General features: G+C 32.8%; 1 protein-coding gene across 1 annotated transcript in view; it reads left to right on the forward strand.

Moving 5' to 3' along the window:
• Positions 1 to 8,297: 8,297 nt before the first annotated feature.
• The window catches only part of LOAG_16968 (mevalonate kinase), a gene marked incomplete at its 3' end in the record, with an annotated part of 14,541 nt that continues 10,144 nt past the window's right edge, over positions 8,298 to 12,694 (forward strand). The window contains exon 1 of the mRNA XM_020449621.1: positions 8,298 to 8,513. Coding sequence (XP_020306835.1) covers positions 8,489 to 8,513 — 25 coding nt within the window. The 5' untranslated portion in view covers positions 8,298 to 8,488. The remainder of the gene's footprint in view (positions 8,514 to 12,694) is intronic.

The raw sequence follows: 12,694 nt of genomic DNA on the forward strand, positions 1-12,694 counted from the left end.
AGATTTTGTAACTTTATTTTTGTTGTTTTGACTCCGCAGCGTTGATATTAACCTTTATTGGTCTTATACGATATGGTACAAATATCGTACTGAAAGAATAATAGGAATGAAATGAACAATACACAATAAGTATGAAAGGATACCAAATGGTCTTTTGGCTCGTGCTGTTGCCGCTTCTCTGCCGCTGAATCGTTGTCATGGTTGGGTACCTGACTATGCTGTCTCCTTAAGTGCTTACACGAGCTGTCCAATTAAGTAACTCAGTGAGATATTAAAAATTGAGTGACTGCGGGAGCTGTCGAACTGGGTGACTCCGATACATTGGCTTAGCTACCAGATTAGATGTTCTTTACAAAATTTCGACATTTGCACATAAGTTCTTTACAATATTCCGACAATTGCATGTAAGTTTGATTAACAGAATGGAAGAAATTAATAAAAAGGACTTTATCTGTGACATCTAAACATTGCATTTAAAATTGGTTAAAAAATTTGGAAAGTTAGATTTGGATAAACGATTCATCACTTTAAGTATCGAAATATTTATTTTATTAATTTTATGTTTTCGAATCATTTACCTAAGAAATATTCTGAATTTTAATTAAAACAATTCATAACATTTTTTCAATTTCGCCAACACCTGCTACACTAATTCAAATACTTGTAAAAATCGAAAATATTCCATTTTAAAATGGCTATTTTAAAGTTCAATTCTCTAAAATGCCTTTGGGGTGTTCGATCGAAGCGTAATAAGCTCCTTGATGTGAAGAGTCGGAGAAAATGTCAAGATCTGCATATAGCAACAACATATCCTTCTCCCTCCGCGCTTGCTTATTGCTCTTCGTTTGCTTGGCTGGCTGAGCACTAGCTTACCAGAATCACTTCCACTCGAAATAGCTACTCGTTCCATCAGCGCCTTCTTCCAAACTTCTACCCTCCGCTGTTCTTTGAACTCTCCTCTTTTTTTCCAAGCTCATGTAACTTTTTATTTTGTAATTTGCAAATGTTTTTAGAATTGGAAATTATATTAATGGCAGAAATTATGATCTATTATATGAAGAGAAGCTTCAAAAGTTTTCAAATAGTTAATAATTTTGGTATTAGCTTAAATACACGTATGCAAATTCTTTCAATTTTCCCTGAAATTGTTTTCCTTGTCCGTATTCTGTTACTTATTAAATTTTCAAACATCTCATCAATACATCTTACTCACGTATTTCACGGAAATGAAATTGTATTTGATTTTCATTTCGAATGAAATACACTTCTCCCGAAGAATATGACCGGGCTACAAACGACTTTCACTAAGGCATTTAGTAAAAATTATGACATGGCTTCGATATAGCGATAGCACGATCGCATCCTCTTCAGTATTGTTTATTCATCTTGTTGTACCCAAGAAGTAATCTATTGATCATCTCATCTGATCCATCCAATCATTTTGTTTCTTATCGATAGATCATTTATTAATCGGTTTATTGAGAGGGAGGGAGAGAGAGAAAGAGAGAGGGAGAAATAGCTGTAGTGATTTGAGAGGCTGCTGATCAATGAACTATCGAATCAAATACTGGAACAGTTTTGTCTGTATTATCTTTACCATCTCACTGTATCGATGATACATTTGATGAGATTAAAATGTATGTCATTCAGTTCCAAACAGGAATACTATTATGATTCTCCTTTAAAATCTTACTTGTAGCATTTCTGCTTAGTCTCCAGATATCTTTCAACTTATCCAATCCAGAGGGAGGATTTACTTTTAGTTTCCATTTTTTTCATTTTTGATTGACAACCTTTAGATCACTCTCACAGAGTTTCCATCTACTTCTCAATATCCATTCAATAATTTCTCCAACTGTCTCTCTCTTTATCCCTCACTCCCTCTTTCTTCCTCTATCTATGTATTCATCCTTCCTGCAATATTAAATGATATGCAGCGTTCCTTTCTATCACTGCTACCCTCTATTGCTTCCATCCCAATTGCATCGTTAATGAAACAAAGCTAAAAACCGCTAACTCAAATCTCTTCCTTTCATAATAATACCCACGTACAATCGATTCTATTCTTCTCATTATTCTTTTTTAAATAAATCAAATCTCTTCTTTCTCTTTTTTCCTCTCTGTCGTCTCTCTCTCTCTCCCTCTCTCCCTCTCTCTCGTATGATCTAACTGTCATTTATCTTTCATGCAAATGTGAGTCATCCACAGTCCTTTCTTGGTCATTTTTCTTCATTCCACATTTAGTTCACCTTCTTTTTAACAGAAATACGAGAGAAGTTGTCCTTCTATTACGGAAGCATAATAATAGCAACGCAAGCGCAGTAGTAGTTCATCACATCCTCTTCACACTCATTGTTTTTCTCCACTTACTATTATTCTCATATTATTTCCATTTTCTATTTATTTGCCTGGCAAATTGATGTATTTTTTACTAAGCATAAATAAAGTTAATTATAACCATATGTACTTCAGATAGTGTCGCTTCCTTTCTTATCTTTAGTAATGTGTCAGGAAATAGTGATAAAACGAAGTGAAAAGGACAGGTTGACAATTTCGTCTCTGCTCCTCATCAGCTAAATTCCTCCACTGATAACAAATATTTTGTACGAAAAAGTTTGTATTGAACACATAATAGTTTTTTCGTTTTTAAAAAATTAAGAAAAGTGAAAGTAAAGCAAAAACCGTCTTCTTTTCCTTGAAATTTAAATTTTAAACTCGTCCCATAATTGCAGGCAGTTAAACTTTAATGAGAAAGTTAAAATTATCAAATTTACTGCTTCTCATTTTCAACATTTCAGCAGTATGATGTAATCCTTGCATCCATCAGATTCATTTGTTCTCGCGTAAATCAAGACTTAACTTTTTGACCTGTCTTGTAAGAGAATATCATATTACTACTTTTCTCATTAAAATGAATATTAATCGAAAGATTAATTAGTTTTGAATGGATAAAGGGGAAACAATAGCACAACACTTACAAATTGCTTTTTGAATACAGCGATAAATGGTTTTTTTCCTCATTTTCGACACATCATTAAGATTTGAAACCAAATTAATCTACACTTCTTGGAGTAATTTCTAGTTAAGCTGTTAAATCTCCCTATTTTTCATCCTCCTTTTTTTTCTTTACTTCAATACAGACAACTGTTTTTGAATCCAAAGTCGAAATAATTTCACATTCCATTAAATTTCGCATTCCATTAAAGGATTCTGTCAAAGTTAAACGTCATCTGATGTTGCGTCATTCTTAAGCAGTACAACTCGTATTTTCCTCTTCCATGTCTTACCACTAATTACGTAGTGGTATGATATAATATGGGGGCCTAAAGTTTAGCAAGATTATTAGGACATTATTAGCACCATATAAACACTATGTGTTTGACGAAAGAGTTGAAGAAACATTACTGAACCTGAAATTACCATATCAAGTTAGCCTAGCTGAGAAGAGAACACTGACTCGAGTTTGGATAGATGTGAAATGAAGCATTTTTTGCATAAATATTGGTTTGCCATAAATACATGCTAAAGAAATAAATCAGATATGGTAATTTTCTTCGACTTATTCCTCAATGTTTAATATTTCACACCAATCTCAAATCCCGTATCCCTGCCCTCCCTTATCTTAAAGCAGTGGTGTACCTTTTTGGATATTTATCACTTCGTGTATTTGTTTTTCTAAAATGTTGCATAATGAATGCGTCCAAAAGTGTCATTCCTTTGCATGTAACAGTGAAAAATAGAAAAAAGAAAGAGAGTAGTCAAAAAACATCGTAAAATTTACACTTCTTTTCCTCTACGACCATTAAGGAAGACATTCATTGTTCGATAATTTTCATTTTTTTTTAAGGCATAGGCAAATGGCAAAGAGATAACAGTCTTGGACCAGCACCCTTCCTTCCCCGTTCTTTCTCACCAATTGAATGTCTCTTGATATTCACACCCTGTCTTCACAGACCTCAGATTTATTCTCGCATCTCTTCCAATATAATGAATTTTTCTTAAAGAGTTCGTATCCTTTCTTGAAGTGAGGTAAGGAAAATGAAAAAAAATAGTTTAAAGATGAGAAAACGAGACATTTACTCAGATTTTGGCTAGGCCTTGGAAAGCATTTCTTTAAGGAATCTAGTAAAAACGGAATGTCCACATTTGGTACATGTTAAACTTTGCTTTATTCTTGTTTTAATTTAATGGTCAAAGTTACGAAGGAGTACGATAACTATATCTGAAGAAAATCGCAGTTTCGATTTCATATTTCTAAACCAATCGATATTGTTCGTTAATAATCCCATTTCTGCATAGAATCTTGTTTGAAGCAGTTCTTGAGAGATAAAAGGAAAAAGATTTATCATCAGCTATCGCTTTCTCTATTATTTGATAAAAGCAATCAACTTGCTTCAGAGAAGCTGAAAATTAAAGATAATTTCATAATGATATGAAATAGCCATCACTGATTCACCAACCAGTGCAGCACGTCCATTGTTGGTGACATTGATGCATTGACCTCCTAAACAATTCACCTACCCAATTTTTCGAATACATTACCATGTAGATCGTATTATCTCCTGGTTAGTTAGAATGAAGTTTCTATAGTTTTTCAAAAAACTTTCGCATATAAAGAAATTGCCTAGAATCTACATGGCATTTAATACTTTCAATTTATACAACATTAACTTTGGTTTTACTATGATAAATAGTAATTAAAAAAAAAGAAGAAATAACACAAACATTAATTTATCAGTATTTGATATTGATGTGATTTTCACAATGTTCAAAGGAATTGTTTATTCTGTTCGTTGTTAAACATTTCTGGTATACTTTTTAATCAGTGGAAATTGGAAATAGTTGAAAAACAACCAAGTTCTACAGGATTTGATAAGTTAACTTGATAAAATCAGCAATTTAAATGTAATGACATTATCCAGAAAGTGTGGTGCGATGCGCATGAATTTGCCATTTTTTCTTTCCAACATTTCATATAAAAGATAAGATATCGATTTAAATTTTAACTATCAACTGACAGTGTATTCTCGTTTGTTTATTGGTATGTTTTTCGAATACAATCGAGGCAGAATATTTCACTTATTCGATTTTCATATTCTCATTTGCTTATCGGAATTTTAAGAAATGAAAGGGAAAAAGTTCACAAACTCGTAGGCTTAGCAATGGACGAATCCAAAGAGAACGTTTTTGTCGACACGCATTCTTTAAAAAAAGAAAAAAACTTTAGCAGAGATTTCAATTTCATGTCATTCGTTTAAAATTTACTAAGCGACCATTGCTTATGCTATAAGTACTGAACTCCCTTCATTGATATTAAGTGATTAGAATTATCGTTATATCATTTACTACGATTGCACCAGAAATTTCGTGCTTGTTTTTTGGTATGTCATTGTACAGTCTTGAACTTCGTGAAAAATAAATCTTGGGGTCAACAGAGTAACCCGGTTATCTATTTCATTGTGTTATCATTGTCATTACAATCACTTTGCAGTTATAATTACTATCATAGTTGTTACGGATGACTGTTACTAATTGATAGCGTCATAATTTTTATAAATCAGTTCATGTGGGACATTTTCAGATCTCCCTTCAAGCGGTAAACTTTAAAATTCAATCTGTCAGCTGCTTTCCAGTCGGTAGAAAGTTTGCGGAACATTTTTGACGATTTTTGATTGAAAATATTCCGTACTTGTGCATGAAATAATCATGCCTTTATGAAGCCTTGAGAAATATCAATAATTGACGACAGAGAGGTAATTTCAGAATTCATTTGCTGACTTAAAAGTGAATAATTGGCTATATTAAAAGTATCTCTATCTAAATACTTAGTTAAATCATTTTCAATAATTTTATTTATGAAGTTTCGATTTTTGTTAGTGTAAGGATTATTTATCTGATAAGAATTATCTGTTTGATAGGATTATTTATCTAATACCTGACCAAAAGTTACTTTCAAATCTTTCCCTTCAATTATTTGCTTTTTCCACTTCAGTTTGTTTTGGAACATTTGATATTCTCTTGTTTTCATTTTTTTTTTTAGTTTAACTTTTGATGAAAAGTGCGTAAAGGATATGTGTTAGTAGTTGGAAGAATGGTAGATGGATGGATGGATGTATAGATGGATAGATGTTTGAGAAATAATAAATATACTCATCACCTTCCCATCTCTGAGGGATTTGAAGAGAACCAATGAAACTTTACTTTGTGAAAGCTTGTTTTTCTGTCTTTTCTCCATTCCTCATCCTCCTATGAAGTGGGATGATTATTGAATAGCAGCTTAAACTGCTTAAATTCATCGTTTTTCCAGTTCCTTTTCATTTTCACCCCTTCCACAACTCCCAGTATTCTTTTTTCCTTCTCGCATTGTTCCTCTCTCTTTATACATTCACTTTTTATCCATACTTATCACCAGCAGAGGACAAAGTGATAGCACACTTCACAGCGACTTTCCTGCCTCCTCATAAAAAAGTTATTGTCAATCCTTACTGAATGAGTAATTTAACCAGTCTTAAAATTATCCCTATTTAAATATTTAATTAAATTATTTTTAATAATTTAATCTGTGACAGTGATTTGAGATTATTTATCTGAGGAAACTTTGTTGACTCCTTAGCGTGCATAATAATACGGCATTTGCTGTAAGACTCACAAAAAACGAATAATTAAATTGGAAAGATTTTAGCTGCTTTAATAACGAGATTCGACCCGATTGTGGTCAGCCACAAAAGTTTGGTAAATCTAAGTTATAAATAGCTTTCAAAGTACATTCTAGTTCTTCGATGTCTGATAATTTCCAGTCGATTGCTCGTCTTATCAATTAGATTAATGAAAATATGAAAAGTATTTTAAATTAAAGGTATTCAATTCTCTCAATTTATTAGTACGTACGCTTTTTATTCATCCTGTTCCCTTTCTTTTGAATTCTTCCAATAATAATTTGGCAAGCATTAATACAACAAACCTTATGCGCATGATAATAACAAAATACCATTATTATTATTATTATAAAGTGGATTGCTATCATATTATTAATCAATTGGTCAGTTCATTATAAAATGATTCTATTTTGAAAGAAAATTAGTCCTTCTTTTGCTCCCATTCATTACTTCCTTTCCACTCTTCTATTTGCTTATTATTACATCGTAAATTAAAACTGATAATGGAATTATCAGTTTCATAATTTCTCTCATTACAAATAGCACTGGAAGGCTCAGATTTTGGGAAAAAAAAAAGAAAAGTCAAATAATGATTTACTGAGAGGGAATTCAGTACTTGATTACTCATTTGTTCATCAAATATAATCCCATTTGAAATAGGTAAATGTGTATAAAATTTAATTTCAAGCAGTTCTACTTATTATGGCTATTATTCTTCATAGTGATAGCCAGAGGTAAACAAAAAGGACATATAACATGCAAACATGTTCTTCCTTCATTACGTTCGTGTTTTATCCAACCACTGAAAGTGTAAAGCCCTTCTCATTTTCCTAATCATACAAGAAAATGCCATGTGAATTGTCTTAAGCTTAAGTTTGAGTCTAAGCATCTTACCCAACACTTCATATTCCTCCTATATATCCTTTACTCAAATGTTTGTCCTTTTCTCCTCCACTCGATGTTTTTCTGCACAAAACATCCGGAAAGTAAGTCTCTCTGTTTCTTCACTTCTCATACTCTTCAATTTCAATTCTTTATAAATTTAAAGAAAAGAATTTGGAATGGCGGCATCTGTTTGTTATTACTCAGACAACAAAATAATATATCATTTACTCTTTTTCAGTTTACTTTAAATTAGATAATCGCCACTCACAGCAACATATGGTACGTATCCATGTGATGCATCCAATGTAGGATAAAAGACCAATACATAAAAACTTCTGGTAAACTAAATCTGATAATTGAACTTCATTCTTCCGGAAAGGAAGTATGAGTACGACAGTATACAATATCAAAATGGGACACATTAGAAATGCTTTTCAGTATAGTTATAACTTTATTGATGTTCATATACAATGAAATATTGTCTAGAGAATACACGGCTTATGGATAAGACTGCTGTGCTTTTGTGTTTGTGGAAAAAATATGGCAACTATTTAGGGAAGTATAACATGTTGTGGAAGGGATTCATGCAATGAGTTTGACGATATAGTTGTTGATGTTTTGGCGTTGGCGCTGTCACGTTATTTTGATTTGATTGGACTAAGAATGAAATGAATTTCAGATCAGCTAAATTAAAACTATCAAGAAAGCAGTCAACTTATTATCATCTACCATCTTTATTGTTCTTCCTTCAAAGTTCGAAAAGCCATAACTTCTCTAACCATCCTGTTCTAGAACTTTGGATTTATCTCACTAATAATATCAAAGTTCCGGAACTAATGAACCTTCTTTGGAATTCATTCCATTTCGAATTTTCAGTCGTTTCGTCATCATTTTCATCGAGAATTCCGTCCTATCTATATTAACAGTTCAATAGAGACACACTGAACATGGTATTTCGCCGATTTCCCGAAGGTTAATTTGTTTTTCGATAGATACTAAATGGATAATATTTTTCAGAATTGGTAAAAAACATTTTTAATTCCAAATTTGGATTTCAATCATTGGCCAACTTCTGTCAGTATTTTCTGCACAGTTTTCACCCTTCTCATCAGATACTTTGAATTAACATATCTTAGTTACCATAACAGAGGTTGTCACATACGATCTGACAACCTCTGAATAGATAGCACTCATTCTTCTTGTACCTCTTATACCTAAAAAAAATACGGTTATTTTTAAATTATTCTTTCTAATGGATTTTTCTGTACGTATTTTGGATGAAATTCTTCATATGTAAATTCATTCATTTGTGCACTGTTGGTATTTCTTAGATAAATATACATTACATCAAGAGCAAATCCCTCCAAATGCTCTCTTATAGCTAAAATAAGCGGTAATAGATTAAAACCGCTTTTCATTAACAGTGCTCTTTTTGTTCAATTTCACTTCATTGACGGATTTCAACAGCTACATCTTTTATGGTATTTCTGTCTTTTTTGCTTGTGATTGAGTCACTGCTTATTGGACTACATATTGAAACACCTTAATCCAGTGGTCTTTTTGAATTTCTCTTGAACTTCCTTCTGAGAATAGTAGTCATTTTTCTCGAGAATAGTTTTCATTATTCTCGGATCTTCTTCCGAGAATAATAGCTTAACTTCCTCTGCGCTGCTTAGCTAATTTCCTTTTCATTTGGCCACTAAAACCCGAATTCCTCTGTCTAATACTGAAACAGGAGCTGCTTACTGTCAAAAATGAGCGATCTGAGGAGAATTTCCGAAATAATGTCATCAGTCAGTCACAATTAGAATCAAATTTTTTTTCTAGATATAGTGAGAGAATTGAGTGCGTCCACCACATCGATACAAACTTAAGCGATACTGTGATACATACATCCACTATCGGCGTTTTCCCTCTTGCCAACAGAGGAATATACTAATTGCAACAGCTCAACTAATGATGAACTTGATTTTAAAAATATTTGACAAAGTGATCATTAACCAGCCAATCCTATTTGTTTCTTTAGCGTTTTCCCCATGATTGTTCCCTTTGTTTTCAGGAATTTTCGTACTATCTTGTTAATATTTATTTCTCCTTCCTTACTGTCCAGCCTCAGGATTTTATTTCAAAAATTGAAGAAGATTATTTTAATTTAATGTTGAAGCATATTTCATTAATCATAAGTTTTCCATTCAATTTATACATCCTCTCCAGTTTAACACCCTATCCTACCCATTCACGGAACTTGATGTTCAGGCCTTATCATTTTCATTTGCAGTTTTGAAGGTTATCGGGGCCCACTGATTCAGGAATCAAGTGTAGTTGGCTTAAAAACAATGAAATTAAAAGTATTGGGTATAGCAAACATCTCAATAGCGTTCTCAATGAGATATTATCAAGTTTTGACTTTAGGATTTTTGGATTTTCATATTTTGATTGATTTTTAGCAGCTAATGGATTCAAGGGATTTATTTGATCCGATAGCTTTCATGTTAATGTAAAAAGTCCATAAGGAAATCATAGAATTTCAAAAGTAAGAAACTGCATGGTCTTTTTGGGCTTAATTTTTACTTTATTTTTCCCTTATATACGTATTTTTTCAAACTGTAGATATGGTGTTTTATTAAAAGATGTATTTCTGACCTTAAAGTGACACCACTATCACCGCTATCTTAATCCCAACTAAATACGAGTTGTTTTTGTCCCCGTTTACATCTACAGCTACAGATACCACTCAATTATCATTTAAAAGAGTTTTTTTTTTTTTTTCGGTTGCGAGGCGCTTCAGTGTTTAAGAATTCCTTGTTATGAAAGTATTTCCATATTTTTTAATTTTCATCTTGCATATACTGCAATTTTTAGAGTTTTTTTCTTCTTTTTTATATGAATTCTTTTCAGCCATTTTGCGAAATTTAATTTCATCCAAAGTGAACCAAATTAAATAGAATGAATAGAAAGGAAAAATTCGACAAGGTATATCAGAAGTGATATGTCAGTAACAAAACAAATTAGGGACTTTATTTTATCCTAGCTTTCATTTCACCGGAAAATAAAGAAAAAGAAAATGATTTTAAAAAAAAGAAATCTTTTTGAGAATTTTAACGACAAATTTGATTTTATCCGAAACTCTCAGTGAGTTAGTGAAATGAATCATTTTCAGTCATTTTCAGAATGCATGGAAATGTTTTAACAATTTCATCTCGTTGTCGAACGAAGCAGTAAAACCAAAGTCTCTTACGGATGTCGATAAGGCTGTTGTTTTCATCCAGTACTGACCTTAGCGCTTTTTAATAGTAAGTGAGCTTGCTGAAACTTTTGAAAGTAAGCAAATTAGATGTGAAAATCTCAGAGATTTCGGAGGAGTGGGATTACTACCAGAAGACTTTAGTCGTCACTTTAATCATGTAGAATCTAATAGGATATGTATCAACTGGAATGGAAAGTTAGTCTATAGTGTCTGAAATTAATTCAGTTACTTTATCGAAATCATTCCATGAGTGTTCTTGTCCTTACACGACATACAGTTTCTATTCCAGTCCACTATTCATTTTACTTCGCTTTACTTTTCATTCTCGATATTCGTCTTTCTCGTCCATTTTTTTCGAGATTTTCTCTAAAGGATAAGAAAAATTCTTAAAGAGAGGATAAGGTAAAGATGAGAAAGAAAGCTTTTTCATCCAAAATCAGAACAGAATGGTAACATAATTCATTTCCTTACCCTTTACTTGTCCTCTTTTGGCTGTTTTTTTCCAGTGGCCTAATGGCCTGTGGAGGTACAAAGTATTCCTCTTAGTCCATTTTTCTTCTTTTCTTTTTCTTTTCTCACTTTGTTTTCCTTTGAGGATTTCGGAAAAGCGCTAAATATTACGGGAAAGTATTCAACAAAAGCAAAAGATGCTAATGGGATGGATCCCTTAAGTTGAAATTTATTGCTTGAATGCCTCTCTCTCTTTCTCTCTCCCCTCTTTCACTCTCCCCCTCAATGTTTTCCTCTCTTTCCTTCTCTTCCCTTCCTCTTTCCATTTAACATTTCTTGAAAATCACTTGACACGTCAAGTCAACTAGAATGAGTTTTTGGAGGAGAACTGCTGCTCAGTAGTAGGCACCGTCAACATTGCGCCATTGGCTTTTGTTATTAGAATTATCAGTCTCACTCGTCATAATCAATGGACATTTCTTAAGTACCGATAACTATCTGACTCGTATACTTCTAAGTTGACTATAAATAGTTACTAAGTATTAACGAGGCATTGTAAGTAACTTAATAAAATATTTATGATGCTGCAATCACAATTTCGATTAAGGTAAGAATTAAGTTTAATTTAAGATGCAGGCAATGTGGGCGGGGCAAAGTTGAATGTCGTGTCGTGTCACCATGATGCCAAAATATGCGAGTCATCAAAGTTATTTATTATCTTCTCGGAAGAGGAAATGCAGTTCGGAAAATTGGATGATATTCGAAATGACATTGCACATCTAAAAGCAATGGAGATTGTGCTTACTCGTTGTCCCTATTCTACAAATGCTTTTCCATGTTAAAATCAATTTGTTCAGCGACACCAGCCACTTCAACATAACCTCTCTATAAACCTCCATTTCTTGATTGACTTTTTACCCGAAAAATAAATTACCAATTGGAGAAATATGGAAAATTTACTACTCATTCAATATTTTCCAAAAATAATACCTCAGTGATTCGGTTACGCCAATCGTTACGTATACTAGGCCTCTGCTAAATCAAATTAATATTAGATAAGGTAGCGCTTACTGTAAGGAAAACCACGTCAAAAACGCCCTTCAATGAATGTGACCAAGAGATGAGTTTGATGAGGTACGACATGATGACACCTGGACAATCACAACTCACTATAAGGCTCGTTCAACCAGCAATTTTCCAGAAAGTCACACTTCAAAGAAATGAAAACAAAGGATGAGTAAGGCCTCCACTTTTGGTTTCAGAAAATACGAGCGTACTAAGTGTACGAGTGGTGTGTGCAAGATCTTTCTATGTATGTGCGCATATGTTGCGCGTCTGTCTACTTTATATATATATATATATATATATATATGTCTATGTGTGTGTGTGTGTGTGTGTGTGTGTGTGTGTGTGTGTGTGTGTGTGTGTGTGTGTGTGTGTGTGTGTGTGTGTGTGT

The sequence above is a fragment of the Loa loa genome (genome assembly GCF_000183805.2).
Source record: "Loa loa unplaced genomic scaffold supercont3.31, whole genome shotgun sequence".
In the NCBI taxonomy this organism is placed as follows: domain Eukaryota; kingdom Metazoa; phylum Nematoda; class Chromadorea; order Rhabditida; family Onchocercidae; genus Loa; species Loa loa.